At 36.9% G+C, this 17089-nt stretch overlaps 1 protein-coding gene across 7 annotated transcripts in view; it reads left to right on the forward strand.

The window, feature by feature from the left end:
- The window catches only part of LOC111331923 (D(1) dopamine receptor), a 19895-nt gene extending 4127 nt beyond the window's left edge, over window positions 1–15768 (forward strand). For 3 of the 7 annotated variants that reach the window (XM_022937147.2, XM_088740395.1, XM_088740394.1), the window contains exons 2-3: window positions 2384–2529; window positions 13402–15768. In XM_022937147.2, coding sequence (XP_022792882.1) covers window positions 13799–14938 — 1140 coding nt within the window. In that variant the 5' untranslated portion in view covers window positions 2384–2529; window positions 13402–13798 and the 3' untranslated portion in view covers window positions 14939–15768. Of the gene's footprint in view, window positions 1–2383; window positions 2530–2913; window positions 3479–13401 lie in introns of those variants that run through there. The other 4 variants (XM_088740397.1, XM_088740396.1, XM_022937149.2 and 1 more) reach the window with 3 other exon arrangements.
- Window positions 15769–17089: the final 1321 nt, after the last annotated feature.

Genomic DNA, 17089 nt, shown 5'->3' on the forward strand with positions numbered 1-17089 from the left:
TGGCTTTCACTTTTTAAAATAATTTATGTGTAATTTATAACTTAAAACGTCGTTTGTATTCCATTATCTTTACAGATGTTTTTCCTCCTTTCGATCATCAAATTGCTTGAGAACAAAACCGACTGCGTGACAAATCATCAAAACATGATTGAATCGACCCTTGTGAAACTTTGGATGAATGACTTTCTTTTCGTTTGCGAAAAAAAAATTGAAGTATCGATTGGCGTATGTAGGAGCTCCATTTCAAATAGCGAAGTTGTTTTTTTTTTTTTTCGCTCTAGTTTCTCATTTCAGTTTTTCTCACATGCAATATTCTTTATTCATTAATGAAAAGCATCCATTTTTTAATTTCAAAATTCAAAACGTTTTAATTCATTTTAAAGCAATATTTTACTTAAGCAGAAGACGATAGTGTTTCGTTTAATTGAGTTTGAAGGGCAAACCATTGATTTGATTCATTATAACAACATAACACCCTCAACCTTTAATTTCTTTTCTCGACTCCCCCTCCGTCACGTATCTACCACACCCTCCCTTAAAATTTTACCCTGTCATCGCTTAACTCACGCAATGTCGTAGACTATGAGTGACGTTTACATTCCAAGGATAGTATTTCATGTCGAGTGCCCAGACGATATTAGCTAAGGGACGTTTCATGAAGTTCAATGTGAAGGAAAAAGTGGGCTTGTGTCGCTTGAAAGCTCTGCGTATGGCTAATATCAGATAAACAGTTCATACTTGCCCACATACCTACATGGCCTTGATCATATATTTTTGTATCACTGAATTGCAACTGTAAACTATCAAAGTAGTTGGTATTCAGAACATTTTGCGTATGGTTCTTCTCCAAAAGATAGCAACCAAATATTCAACGCAAGAGTTTAAAAGATATCGAAAAAAACTGGCTGCCACTGTAAATCAATCAAGATTAAATTTACCTCCCTGATCCTTAGGAGTATAAAGAGCTTTGTAAAGAGACCTTGTTTTATAGTAAACGCTTCTGTAAAAGATGACCCTTCATGACTGAAAATTTTCTCAAATTGACATTAATTAGCGTTAATTTACTGGTTGGACAGGAGAGGTAAAAAGTGCATTCCCTGAATGCTAATTTCAAAATTTACTTATTTGAGCCAAACCGTACTTTGATCACCGGGACCTTGTGAACTTCTCGCCCCACTAGACCATAACTACAAGATAAATTGGTTTTAATCAACTGCGTCGATAATGTAAATTGTCCTCCGTAAACATTTTCTAAAGCTAACGTTTCAAACGATAGCGCTTTGTTACAGCGCCGAAATGCTGCAGCATCACAGTTTCTTTAGACACTTACCCTCTTTAGTCATTTGTCGCAACTACAATAAAACATTTGTTGGCGAGCAACCGAGGTATCGTTTTTTGGGAAAGGAGACTAGTTTGAGGGTACCTCTTGTTAAGAACTTGGAGACATCGAACCGAAAAGAGTGCTTTATTCCAGCAGTATTTGAACACAGATGATGTGGTTGACATGGTTGGTCTTTGGCAAATCACAACAAATATTAGCCTCACAAAGCGAATTACAAATTAATCCTAATTAACTGAGTTAATTCAGGGTGTAAAATAGAACTGAAACTGGTGGTTCACAATATTAACTAAGCAACATCTCAACAGGAAATGAAAACAAGTCGTGACAAAATTTAATTCAAAATTGATCTTAACTTAAAAATAGACCACTCAAAAGGAGCAAAGTTATGAAAAGTTCACGGCTGAGAAACTCTTAAGCATCGTGGTCAATTCTTCTAGAAAACAACAACAAAAAAAAACAGCTTCATACAATACGTCTGAGCTGGTTACTATTTCACAGGGCTCGAGTTCTAAGCTTTAGAATTCAGTCCCCGAAAAAAATAATATTTAAAAGTATAACTGCTGTTGTTCTTGAGAGCAGAATCGGTGAGCATTGTGAGGATCAAATGGCACCTACTCAGGGCACATGTCACCTCTGTACTTGATTATCATAATTAGACTAGAAAGCTCTTCGAGACGTTCGCGGTAACGACAGCCAGTAATAAACTACAAGATATCATTAGTACTGTACACTCAAGTTTAAGATATTGAAGTCAACGAATCTATATCAAAAGTGATTTTAGAAAAAAAGACATTTCCGAAACGTGGTCTGCTTCCAGTTCGCTGGTTTACAACAAAAGAAAACAATTCGAGGTTCAATGAACTGTGTTTCTAAAGATGACTTTGTCGCGGCTAACCGAAATTGGCCAATCAGTTCGCGGCAATTAGTGTCCACGCAATTTGCGGAGGACTATAGAATACATACCCCGGGGGCTCCAGTCAGCTGCTGGCAACAACGCCATCTGTTTGTGTTCTGACTAACCACTTTTGTCTGGCGTTCAAGGTCACTTGAAAGTTGAAAAAACCTCCCGAGCAACCAGAACGATTTGTTTGCTGTTGGGCGCATTGAGGTCGGAAAAGCTTCAAAACCTTGCCTTATAGGCAAATGTGGAACAAAAGGAAAAAGGTGGCCACGAAACAGTAGCCTAGGTAGGTTGTTATGTTAATCCAGGCTTTGTTAGCCAATCAGTCGCAGCAACTTCTGTGTATTTTGCTTTTCATGTTCAGAAACACTGCGGTAATTAATGTTCAATGTAAGTATCGTTAAAACAGCCGGTTCTTTAATAGCAACACGATGAATAACGATTATTGAGTTTGTCGTGCGGACCGTTCAATCAGCGAATAGTAAAAACAACTTAAAAACGCAAGCTGACAATGATTGCTCGGCCAAGCGGAGCGGTAAGCACAGATGAATTTTCATTTTTAATTAGTTCCGATAAAGAAAAATATCACTGCGCTTACGGAAATCATCGTAAGACTTTGTAAGTTATTTCGTTGAGGAAGTGTATGTTGTCAGACGGAACTAAAAGACAAACAAGACTATATCACGACCAAATTTTCAAGTACAACGAGCTGGAAACCTAGCTTCATGAAACTTAAATCAGCCTCTTCTAATTGTTCGTTTGCATTTTCAATGTAAGTACAAAACTTTGGAATAAATATTTCCGGCGACAAAACATCTTCCTAATCGCCTCTATACCTATTACTAACAACAATTTGCATAGTCCAAAAACACAGTTGGATTGACAGTTTACCACAAAAAGCGATTAACGAGCAATTTGGAAGGATATAAATGGCCGCCTTGAACTTCTAAGTTTACGCTTTACTGAGTTCTTTGTTCGCGAGGTACTGACCAATAATGACAGAAACAAATCAGTAGACACTTTGGAGCCTAATATTTATAGCCATCTAAGCGAGTCCGTGTGTCGGTAAAAAGTATTTCCAGTAAGGACTTTTACTGTGATGAAAATTCCTGAAATTTTACTTTTCTGTAAGTTCCATAAGACTGGAGGAAGTGTTAAGCAAAGTGGCACGATTTTTCAGCGACAGCGGAAAAATTGGTAAGCAGCAAGCTCAAGAACTTACGTCGAAAGCGTACGTATGTATCAACAACGCAGTTTGGCATTCAATTTGAATTACGATCGGCAATCTCAAATTCGGCGACCACTATAACACCACATTGCACAGCCTTGTCCCAGTCACTAATTTTACACTTGCAGCAGGTTTTAAGAAACCTGCCGAAGTTCATGCCACACAGTCAGTAACCAAGTTATCTGAAAGATCCTCTTGGTTACTGCACAAAAATATACACACTGAAACTGCACTTGCAGGGCTCGCCACTAACTCCTCAACTTAGTAGCCAAGCGGCTTATGACATCTTAGATGTTACGACAATTTTAGTTTGTTTACTGCCCAAACTGGCGAGTGGAAATCTAAAACCACTAGTCAAAGCTGAATTTCTACTATTCTGTGGCTAGTGGGCTACTGTTAGCGTCGAGCCCTGACTGTAAAATTTTGAACGTATGCAAGGTGCTAATCGTTATCCTTCTTTGAATTACGAGGTTAGTGCTGTCAGTCTCACAGTTCATCGCGCCGTCCAATTGGTTTTTTTTTAGTTTTGTAAGCAATGTCATCTACCAAATGTTATCCTAAAACTGAAAGAGAGGGAACAAATAACGCATGAAACATTGAAAGAAACGTTCGACAAATTGTGTCGGGTTCCGTAGTCTCATGAAACTACTCTCTCAAAATTGCTACCTATCCTTGGGAAATTAAACGTCTACGAGAGCGTACTCGAAAGAGCAACTGCGAACAGCTTTTGTAATCTCACACGGAAAGTGCCACAAAGCTTTACTTAGCTCTTACCACTCAAATAGCATTCTAATTAACGCAACAACGAACTTGACACACTTTCGGTTCCTCTCCTTCCACCAATTCTGTAAAATAAATCGGGCAAAATTATTTGGACGGTGAAATTCGATTATGTGACAGTTTTGCACTTGAAAAAAATGCTCATGCTTTTGAACTATTACCCAAGAGGCCAGCAATCAATATCGGTATTTGTAACAGGGCATGCCGTTGTTGTAAACAAAAAAACGTAAAAGAGTTAGTAACTTCACCAGATACAGAAACAATGAAAATATTGAGTCTTTCTGAAGTCGAGCGGCGAGCAAACAGGTTGAGACAATAACGTATTTTCATTTCTAAGGCTTTCCGCTTGAATCGATACACCTGCCTAAAAAGCTATTATTGTAATATGTTTGCCTGAATATCAATTGGTTTTTCTTTTTCATACTTTTGTGAATGTCGAATCTTACGTTAGTCAGGTGTCCTGCCACACTCTGAAACAAATAACTCTATTTTCAGTTTGAAACATCGACAACCGAGAACGTCATCTCGGTTGAGATTATTAAGTGCATTTGTAAACAAGCTTTAACCTCTTTCTTCAGCTTTGAGTGCATTTCTAAGCTATGAACAGAAAATTATATTTCTCCACGTTGTATCTGATACAACGTGGTATAACTGACACAACGGATTTTCTTTACGCCTGGCCCCCATGAAATTGATTCACAAGCATTCCAAAGCGAAATGCTATTAGCGCTACACCTCATGCTTCTTTGATTTAACTGTTGATCCCAAGGTCATAAGGTAACCATACCAAAATTGAAGAGCGGCTGCATAAACCAATATTTGCATATAACATAGACATCCTACTACGTTATATGCAATTTTTCGACTTTGCTTTTCTCTTTCTTATCAAGTAATAAATCTATCAACGCAACGAAACAAGATCATTGCCAAAGTTAAATCGAAACTGAAAATTTAATTTCACTAACAAAAGTGGCACTGGAAATATATATGAGAAAAAAGTAAACTGAGCCATCTTTCCTTCGTTGAAGATCCAACAAAAATGAGATTCCAAACTTCAAAGCATTCATATAAAAACATATGAAAATCTACAGAGTCACCTGACGCACCTTTACATGTTCCAACATCTCCTTAAATTATGAGCATACCCCCTACGTCGAACGTCTTGAGGTTTGAGTAAAAATATATTTTACAAACGTACTCTGAGAATGCGGCTTTATTGGACAAAACATTAAGTAGATTTTAACACCGTTTCAGGTATGGTAACTCTCAAACTGCAGACTTAGCTCAAGCAAACGAGCTCTTTAATACTTATATAGCACTTTGCCGTAATTTTTTCTTTAATCTTTTTCGTTCTATTTTGCATTTCTCCTTTGAATTTGTCTTATTTTATTGGTTACTGTCCATTTTGATCTCTTTTTCAGACCAAAATCATGCAAATCCAGCAACGCGTACCCAAAATTTATCGATCATATACCCTTTTTTTCGGTTGTATAACCATTCTCGACTTTTCTTCTTGCAAACAAAAGGGCAACTAAGTTAAGCATCCATTTTCTCCGAAGAGTCGGTTGAGAAATTGACTCAAAGTTCATCAGGGACGATTTACCACTCTGTTCCCATGACTAAACAGGACTCTACAATATCACTATAATTGATATTGTATGGACTTGAGTCTCTGTAATATTGAATACTTTCGTCTGCATAACACGAGTTTCATCTGTTTATCTCATGAAGTCATACCAAGTGTATCTAAGTGTAGGCTACTCAGCTTAGTCATGAAAGAGGAATCTAAACTGAGAGCGTTTTGAGATCATGATAGTTGCCATAATGGTCTTGCGCAATGAAACAAACAGACCACAGCGGAAAACAATCAATATTAACAGCAGCGGGGCACTCTTACTCGGAACCATTCAAGCCTTGTCTACCCTGAGATTTTTTTGCGAATAATGCCAATTGACATGGGTTTATTTATTCTGAGTCTTACTTTGCATGTTTCGTAAGATGAAATGTGGAAACCTCAAGCGATACAAACAACAAAAAGTACCCAATGAACGACGTATACGACATACAAATGCAACAAAAAGAAAATGAAAATTTCCATCTTTATAATCAATCAGCATCTACCGTGACGAAAATCATCAAAAAACATTTATCAATAAGGCTAAACATTAAGTACCTTTGTTGTGTGGAGGATTAGATAAGCTTTTAAAATCTATTCCCGTATATTTACGGTGTTTTAATCGATGAATAGATATAAGTGGAGGAAAACGAAACGAAGGAAACTTGTGGATACACCTACGATAACGAATGAATAGAACATCTTTCCTCTGAAACATTGAGCATTTGCCTCAAGATACAAGAAGCATTCTGTATTCATACCATTTTTTGGTTATTTACCAAGTTGAAACATCCAAAGTTATGTTTAACTTGTTTGTCGAATTTTTCTAATTGGGTGCTTCCACTGATGCGTTTTTTTTTTTGTTTTTTTTTTTTACCGAATTGAAAACAAAAGAAATGACTCAGCCTTGAAAACATACTTCAGATTAAAAACAAGATGAAGGAGTACAGAATCGCTGAATCATTCTTTGTAAGACCGGCATCTGGTGATATACGTCACGGCAAATGATTTTCAAGTATTCTTTAGAAGAACAGATGACAATTACTTCAACCAAAATCTTAAGAATGATCAAGACATATTTTGTTAACGAGTTGAACGTATATACAGTGTTAATATACGGTATTATAATTCACAGTTATCAAAATGAAGTCTAACCCTAATTACAGTTTTAGAAACTCATTAGACCTCGATAGTTCTCTTTAAGTAAGTGTTCTGAAGTTTACACTGGACATTTTACATAATTGTTTAGCACGAGTTACTTGTGGTTAAAAAGAAACTTTTGAAGTTGTTCACAAAAGGGTACATTCACAGCGACAAAACACGGTTTGGCTTAGTTGAAGATGGTTTAGGATCTGGACTGACAACAGCCCAGCTTTGTCTCATTACAAATGTAGCCGCACAGGAGGACCACCAAAGTTGCACTCCATAAAATTACGAAAGCCGCCTACAAACATAAAGCCCGTACATGTATATCGTCATTTCTCCTTCCACCTTTTCCTGCCAGAGGAAACAGGTGGTGACGCCCGCAGTGAAAAAAAAAATTGCCGATTAGAGAGTTAAATGTCAAATATACATTCAGGTTTCATGAAAAAAATAACAATAAAAAATAAAAAAAATATATATATTTTTTTTATTGAAATGAAAAGGGTGGTGTTAGGCAATGACTGCCTTCCATTCACATTTTCACATTTACAGAACAGAAGTATAAAAAATCCTTGAATGCTTGCAAGAACTGTGATGTGAAACACTTTCAAACGAATGTATGGTCCACCAGATACCTTCCCACATTCTAACACCAGCCGAAGCCAAAGAGACAGTTCTTTCAGCTCAATCTGTTCCTTATTTGGAAAATATAGATGTTGCAGTAAATATGATTTTATGTCAGTAACGATTATTTTAAATTTGTGTAATGTTTATGCTATGTGTGTATGGTCATGTGCCTGGAACAAAGAAGAAAAGAAATCCAACGAATTTGATATTACGTTCACTCAAAAACAACACATGTATACTCCAAAATAGTCTTCATTTTGTGTCAATAGCAAAACAATGTTTTTTGCAATGTTGTCAACGTTCGACATTTTATCACCATTACATTCAAAAGCGGCGAACAAAAAGCCCTTTACACATATATTGACTGTGTGACTTTCGAAAAAGCCATTCGAAAACGTTTTGATATTAAAAGACAACAACATGCAAATGAGGATAAGTCCGCTAAAATTTTGTATAACTGTAGACCATCGGAGTAAGCCAACTGCTCATAGGAGGCTGAGGTACAATAGCTGATTTTAAGGTTTGAAGCCGCATTTCAAACGATATGCAACAGAATTCCGACTTTAAAAAGCGTCTTTCGACTAGCGTGTTCATAATTCAAAGAACATGGAAAAATGGTGAAAGATCACTACTCTCAGGACAGCTCTTTAATTTCCTTTGTGGCACAATAATGAAATAATGCCAATATTGACAAATAAAAACGTAATTCAACTACTCAGTCCTTTTATACTGGTACTCAAGGAAACATGCTTGTTTTATTTATTTCACGTACAGCTTGCCGTTCCTGTCTCTTGTATCACTGCGAACTTATTAGTACATTTCACATTTCCGTGATTCTAACACGGATTTTTGGGAGATAAGAAAACGTTTCGAAGGAAATACTCGTGAGTTATATTGCTGGTGCCAAAACCTGACGTGCACGCCTACATGTTGAATCATCTAATAACAGTTTCCTAATGCTGTACACTATCTCATTATACTCACTCTGTTTGACAGATTATTCCCTGATAAAAATTGAAAATTGATTCACTCTAACCACATGTAAAGCCATAATTGCCGTAGATGAGAGCTCTTCAAAAGGATCTTTGTCTGGAATGAGGTGTGTTTCGGCTCTTATCATTGTGAAACCAATATCGCATTATGCCTAAAATAAACAGACCAGCACAACGTGTACCGTATTTTGCCTCCAGCACTTTCTGAACTGCTTACTGTGGTACGTATATCACATAATGCCTAAAATAAACAGACCAGAACAAGGTGTACTGTATTTTTCCCCCACATTTTCTAACCTGCTTACTGTGGTACGTATCATTTTACTTGTGGTTTGTATTACTATGGAAAATTGTTACAAAGAATAAGGACTACGAAATCGACAAAGGCAAGCAAATATCTCAGCTTTTCCTAATACTGTTGTTGATTTTTGCATGAGAGCGCTAATAGTTTATAAAATGTGTCGGAAACAGATCAGACGCAGATTAGGCCCCGAAGGCATCAATTACTTTCTTAGCACCACAAAAGATTTTACATGGTAAAAATCCACTACACGTTACAGCAAACTGAAACCACGCAAGGACTTATCGCCACGTGGAGTATTGCACCATGACGGGATATTAGCTTAATTAGCAGTAAAAATTACGATAAGAGAAAAAACACTAGAGACGATGATGACAGATGATGAAAAAGAGAATGAATTAACAGTTACATCCATGCAAAGCAAGGGCAGGTTTTCCAGGTTTCTGATTTGGCTATGATACTTTCAACAGAGCTTATCAGCTTGAATGTTCAAGTTAATACACCACCTATCTCGCATTTTCAGTCGCAGTAAAGACTAGCTTCAGTGGCTCGTGGTGGTAATTCAATCTTCTTTCGTCTGGTTTGCTGTTTTTAAAGTGTTATCGAGTTGGAATGTAAAAAGTGGTGTTTGGAGAATCATACATCTAACTCAAATATCGGTTACTAAAGTTTGTATATTGTTAAGGTAGCGTTATCGATTTCCTGTGGCGGGCTTACAACGGTACAGAAGGACGGGAAAAACGGATGATTATGAAAAAATAACAATTTAAAACTGATGACACGAAAATTGGGAAAAATAACGACGGACGATACAAATCGAAATCAGTTGATGAGCTTAGGTCGCATTGGCACACACACCGAGTGCGTAAATGCGCAGTCCTTTCCCGTTCTTTTTACTCTTTCAATGATTTGAACGTTTCAAACACATCGCGTGAGACTGAACGCGACAAACAAAAATAGAAATTGGGTAGCTGTGCTTTCATCACTTCGCGCTCTCGGCTCCCTCACTTAAACTCCCTTTTCTCGAGTCATTTAAAATGATAAGAAAAATAGAGATATTGTGAACGATGAAAACCAGATGCAAAATCAAGGTACAGACTGCCCAAACAACAAAATTCATTTCTTTGTAATAATACAATCATTGCCTGAGTACGACGTTTGTATCGTTTATTTTTTTCAAAATTTAAAACGTGTTAAACAAGAATATCACAAGTGTTGAGACGCTGCGCCAGAAATCAATATTTATCGATCAAATAATCTTCCTCAATTATGTAGTTGTTTCCAAACGTGTGTACGCGAGTACGAAAGGAGATTGTGAAAGAAAATCACTGTTGTCACTGCGTAACACAGCTTTCGTTCTCCTCGTGGTGATTAATAGAGAAAGTAAAATGCAATTGATAGAAAAACCATGTTTCAGTGAACGTGTACATGATAACAATGTAATCGGTCATCGTTTTAGAAAAGCTAAATATGTTAAAAACTTCACGTAAACGAAAATGCCCCAAATGCACACTTCTCGAGCTCTTCTGCATATCACTTGATGTTATTCTCCTATTTGCCCTGAAACTGTAACGAAGTCGTGTGGGAAGTGTAGCTCTTTTTTTGCGTGCAATTTTCAGTGATGTGTTTTAGATTAGTAAACTGTTTCTGATTTCTTGATTTCACGAAAGAAAAATAACTCTATATGTGAACGGATGTTTGAAAGTAAATTTTATGATGATTCTCCCAGGTTTGTGTTTGCTTAATCACGTCATGTACATCCATGCATAATCATAATGCACGGGTGAAAAGCTATCTGTTTATCAGCAGATTAACAGAAAGCAACGATAGTTCTATAGAAATACTCTCTTATGGAAATTTTGTCACACTTAAATTTCAAAATGGTACAAGCTCTTTGGCGTTAAGATAGAAGCTTAATCTTTTTGCAGCAGAACAAGAGAGGAAACTCTTCCGTTGCGACGCTCTATTAGAGTTTCTTAATTTATTCTGAATATCTTGGGCAGTAAATCCTTACAATGAACGAATATACTTTGAAAGACCGCCATAGAAAACCCGCTAAACGTACTTAATATGCGATAACCTATAACACCGTCCCATACAAATCACATATTTTCGCATTTAGTTTGTATTTCCTTCATAATTTGATTGTTTTGCACAATGTAACTCCGTTTGATCTACTTCGTATTTTGCCGATGTTTCGCTAAGTGTACGTTAAAACAAGGCGCTGCGAAATGAAAAGTGCGAAATCTCAACGACAGGAAGAAGTAGGACGTAAATCTGTTGGATTAAGCAGGATTGAATCATTTTGTGTCAAAGCTAAGCCGTAGGCTAAAGAAACAGGTGATAAAGCTTTCAATTGGAAGAAACAATGATACAATTCTTTATTTATTCCAATGCGAAACAAAAGACATTTAGCAATCGATGCAAAAACCAAAAGACAATTAGCAATTGATGTTAAAAACACTCTAGTTCAACACCAGTCGTGATAACTGAGTGATCCAAATTCTGCCGCCCGGCATCAATCTGTGGATTCGGCCACCCAAGAACAACTCTCTAAACGCTCAAGAGGAAAAAACATTCGAGGGTTGAAGAATTGAATAAGGTAAATATTGGCATAAAAACTATTTTTACTGTCCTTACGAGTGATTAGTTTGCATAATTCATTTAAGGGTACGAGCACTCTCTTCGATGTTTTTTCACTGATGAATTTTCAACTGCCCGGGTCCTTCGACCTTTTTATAGGAACTTGAATATTTCTCTCAATAAAACTTTACCAAAAAGCAGCGCGACAAATATCCTCCCTTAGAAATAACAAATCCCGAACAGAAATATTTATCTTGCATGCATAGAAAATCCAATAACCCACGCCTAGATGAGATTTTTAAACATCTTTTGTAAGTGGATATCTACGCCATGACATAGAAAAAAAAAAAAAAAAACGTGGCATAGAAAACTAATTGTGAGACTTGTTAATGAAAACAAACAACTGGATAGATTTTTCGGAACCGTAAGCTAGCAAAGCTAAAGCAAATCAGTCAATCGTTAAAAAATACTTGAAGTTGGAAAATAGCGCCTCTATGCTCAATAAAATTATATCTTTTACCACAACTTACAGCAAGAATTTGAAAAAGAGGTATATCAGTGGAACACAACCACTTTGAAATAATCTTTTTGTGCAAAAATCTGATACAATTCGTTGAGGAGTAGAAATTTTGCATCACGACATCAAAAGTCAAATTTAAATTATTCGATTGGTAATGGCTTGGTAGTATTATTTGATAAAGGAATGGTTAAAATTCACTGAAAATCAATAGGAAATTATGATTTTGAACACGAGTAAAATGAGGCACGTTTTTGAAAACGAACCATCAAGTGAAAATGCGAAAAACACGCATTCCGTACAAGTCCTCTGTGTTAGATTCGCAAAGCCTTTTGAGAAAAAAAAAAGAATTATTGAGAGCAAAATTATTAAACTTTACGAAAAATAAAAATCAAAGTAAAATTTAGGTGGAACGCTACATCAATAGAAAACCCATTTTCGTCGCTTACAAACTTTTGATATCCTTTTACACCCATTTTTTGTAATCGCTTTAAAACCTGTTTAAAATCTATTGTTATTACTTCAACTAATGCAAGTTTGACTGGCACACAATAAATTTCGAAGAAAAGTTCGGACACTTTTATAACAAGATGTATTTGAGATTTCAATCTTTATCAGCAGGAAACTATTGTTGGTACTGTTTCATTAAAGGCTGATGTTCCCGCAGAAACATCCTGATAAGGGAAATGTAAAAGGTCTATAAGAGCCCTGCGGCTAAACAACTGTCAAAGTTTCGAGCTTGCGCCACATGCACAGTCAGTGGCGTCTCACTCGGAGATATATCTGTACTTTATGTTCTTTATCTTCATTTATTCTTTTTATTATCACGTTATTGTTCTTGTCATTAAGACGCATTGAAGAAGGGAAAGTCTGTGGCTGAAATCTGAACTGTTAGTCGTGTCCTCACCCGCCAGATGATCTAAGACTCCCAGAATTTCTTCCATAAAACTCTTTTTTATGACTAACACCTAATGGTCCATAAAAAACGATGACAGCTGATATTCAAAGCACCCTTTCGAGAGCCTCACCACAAAGCAATTGAACAGTATAAATGACGGCGCTGGGAAACTAGAAAGGTCACAAACAAGAGCCCTTGTTTGAATCATGAAATGACCTTCCCACGCTACAATTAGCTCATCTAAACGCACGAGAAGACATTTTTTAATCGGACAAATTAATAAATTAAGCCGCTGCACCCTCAAGGGAACAAGCGATTTCTTTTTAGAGACATTTTAGTTTTGGGAGAAGAATGTCCGAGCTAGGATCTTTAAAATCGAAAGTGACGAAATCATGATGGTTATTGTTTTTAAATAATGACGATTTTTTTTTTTCAATCAAAACGTCTGTGATTTTTTATTTCTTCTCCTGGCAGGAGACCCGACAGGCCACAGGAAGAAAACATCAATTTGCACCAGAAGCAGCAGGTGTTTCATCACACGAATCACCGAGTTTCACAGAATTACTAACTTTTTGCAGTCGCGTCAAGTTTCTTCTTGAACAAAGTAATTCTGGATATCTTTTAAATTCAATGTCCAGGAGAGGGACACGAAAATCAGACTGACGGTATTAGCTGCATTTGAACTGTGTAACACAATTGATTGTGACCAAGTAAAAGGTGCAAAAGCAGTTGTCGAGCATCAATACCCAAACATATCAAGAAAAGCGGGTGAGTTAACTTTGAGGATTCAGTTCAACACAAACAACTGGTCGCTTCAGTTTGGAAGAGCCGAGTGAGCAACCTCCCCTTGGTGTTGAAAGCTAACTTCAACATGAATAACACAACAAATGACGAAACTGGACCGGGAAACAGTACTGGACAAGAGAACGAGTTGCAGAAAAATCTTTTCACGGCATTTTACGTGATCGTATTGTTCTTCACAGTGGTGGGAAACACCCTAGTATGTTTAGCCATCTATATCGACCAACGGCTGCGTAGCCCGACCAACTGGTTCATTGCGTCGCTGGCTGTCAGTGACTTGTTTTACGGGCTCGCGGGACTGCCGTTTCGAATTGTGGTGAATGTGACTGTCTTATCGAATCTCAGCTTGTGTTATCTTTGGATCTGGATGGACATGGTGTGTACCGCAGCCTCCATAGCTAACTTAGCCGTCATATCAGTGGATAGATACTTGAAAATAACCAAACCCTTCAGTTACCATAGAAATATGACAAAAAAACGTTCGTTACTGGCTATAGGCGGCGTGTGGCTGTATGCGCCCATATTGGCCACGTTTGCTATAATCAAATGGCCCGGAACCAGAGGAGTAACATTAGACGTTCCGCACGGCCTCTGCTCCAATGACAACAAAGTATTTTACACTATGGCCATCATAGTTGCTTTCCTGTCGCCCCTCACTGTGTTGATCGTCAGTTACAGTTTAATTTTCCGCACAGCATTGAAGCATTTCAACAAAATGAAGGACATGATCGCGGGCTCGAGCAGTAAAGAGGACAGGCGAAAGCAAAGAAGCATCGTTCGCGACTTCAAAGCCACCAAAACACTTGCCATTGTACTAGGTACATTCACAGTATGCTGGGCTCCCTTTTTCATTATGTTCACCATTTCTAACTACAATGAGGACTTTCTGGATCACTTTCCACCTAAGGTGCAAAAAGCAATCTATTACCTGTTCTTCTTCATATTACCGAATCTAAACAGCGCTTGTAACCCTGTCATTTATGCCTACTTCAACGTCGAATACCGCCGGGCTTTTAGAAAGATTATGTGTTTTTCTTGCGAAGATTCAAGCGGAGACTACGCATCTAGGAGGAGAAAAAGCTCATTAACGAGTTTCTTCCAAGCTAACTTGACAAGACGTGGGAGTCCCCAGGGTTACATGGCAGACGACAAGAATCACAATGATAGGAAGTCTTTTCTCAGCGGAATGACTGACACGACACACGTGTAAAGGACTTAAGGGGAGTTTCTTCAAATGAGACAAAAGATATGACGAGGCCACGCAGTGGAGAACTTTAAGAACGAAAACACTACGAACGTTCTCAGACATTACTTTAGCCGTTAAGCTTATTGTGTCACAAACAAATCATGTAACAGGAAAAATTTACAGCATGCATTCCCTTTTATTAATCGATAGCTAAAAGGCGGCGCGTAACGATTGCATTAAACGCTTGCTAGCAAGTAATCATTTCTAGTAAGCTGCTAAACACCTGAAAACTCGAGAAAAACATTTCGTCTAAGTGTACAGCAGCCAAGTCTTTTCCCTGAAAATAAAGAGTTTTTCTTTGCACCCCCAGCCTCGCAGCGAAACGAATTTAAAAGAGCGAAATTAACAACGTCCGCAAACCTTTGTGATGTGGGTGGGAAATTGTGATTTACCATAATGAGGATAATTCGTCACGGAGATCTTGCGACAGTGATGTAAATGTAATACGTGAAATAAATTAAAAGTCTTAGAAGCAGAGCTCACGTTAAGCCAATGATTTTTTAATCAGAGAAACGCTTTTAATCGTTCCAGCCGAGTTAACTTTCTCACTCACTAAAAAATTAAGTTTCTAGATGTATATCTTTACCTGACATATCCTAAAAATCTTGCAAAGAAATCTCGTTCACATACTGAAACTCGCTCGTAGAGACAAAAGCATGTTACCGAGGTTTGCTCGAATATCATATCTTTCAGTTTTTAATAACATGATTATGTACATAATGAGAGGGCTGCACAGAATATTAGGATCTTGACCAATCTTCATAGAAAAACAATCATTAAAATATTGGAAATTACCCGTGTTCGTCTCTTCTTTATAATGATGTTGAACACTGAATTTAACACTGTTCAGCCACTCCTTTTCCATTTTGTTATCTTACACCATTCAAAAACTCATAATTCCTTTTCTTTATAAAGGCAAAAAATCTCTTTTTCTGCCCCCCCTTCCCTTCCCCCAAGATAGAAAAAAAGTCCATTTTGATGTTATTGTTTTTTCATTGTTTTATGTTGGTTTGTTTGTCTTTTTACATCAGGACTGCATATTACACAGGCAATTTGAACACTGTGACAGAGGCTACTTCTGCATGCTCTTTCGAATTTTAAATGAATATGCTGTTTTGAATATGACTATGCTCTTTTGAATTTTAAATGACAATATGCTCTTTTGAATTTTAAATGACAAGCTGATTTATACAAGTATTGTATGATCTATTAAAGGACAGATGAATATGTTGTAGTTAACATCACCATTAACAACATCTTACTTTGTAATCTTGTAAAACAAATAGATCCCATGTTGCTGTCAGTAGCATATCATGTCAGTGTCTGGCTGCGTGTTGTGTGCCATGTTTTCTTGCCACACTTAAACATTGTATGTGATCTACTACCAAACAACGCATATAAATCAATTATTTTTATAAATAAAATGCTTTTTAGTTCGCCTGAAAATAAAAAAAAAATTAATGCAGTACTATTAACAGAAATAATTAACTCGCATATAGACCGCTTTTCGAATGAGCGTCAAACAATAAAACCAAAACTAAAGTAATCACGAAAAACACCAATTATTTTTTCATGAATTCATGCACTTGTTTTTTTTTTTTTTTTCTATGGCCAAAAGGCATCCTTCTAGAAAGAACTCATTAATGATTTATTTCTTTTTAATTTCAATTTTGCAAGTATTGATGTCAATCCTAAGGTAACAACACAAAAAGTAAATAACTGCAATCTCATGTCAAGAAACATGAAACTAGTAAAACGAGCTCTCTGGAGGGCAAGTCTAACCCTTGAACTTTGAAATTCTTTTTCCTTGAGGGAAACCACAAACCCTTGACCTGCTTTCAAACTAAAATTTTCTATAAATGAAGCAGTAAGCTATTTCATTGAAATATTTCTTCCATTCCTACTCTTATATTGTGAGGGTTAAACATTGTCAAAATCATTCAGCCCAGATCTATTGATCTGGTTTCCATCAGAACAGCTGTAATGAACAGTTTCAGCTTTGAAAGACAGTGATTGTCTAATTTTATCTCACTCATTTTATATTTATCTGCTTGCCACGCTTGTAAGATATCAGGAAGAAAATGAAAATTTATGTGTGCAAGTATAAAGCTGATA

The sequence above is a fragment of the Stylophora pistillata genome, chromosome 12 (genome assembly GCF_964205215.1).
Source record: "Stylophora pistillata chromosome 12, jaStyPist1.2, whole genome shotgun sequence".
Lineage (NCBI taxonomy): Eukaryota > Metazoa > Cnidaria > Anthozoa > Scleractinia > Pocilloporidae > Stylophora > Stylophora pistillata.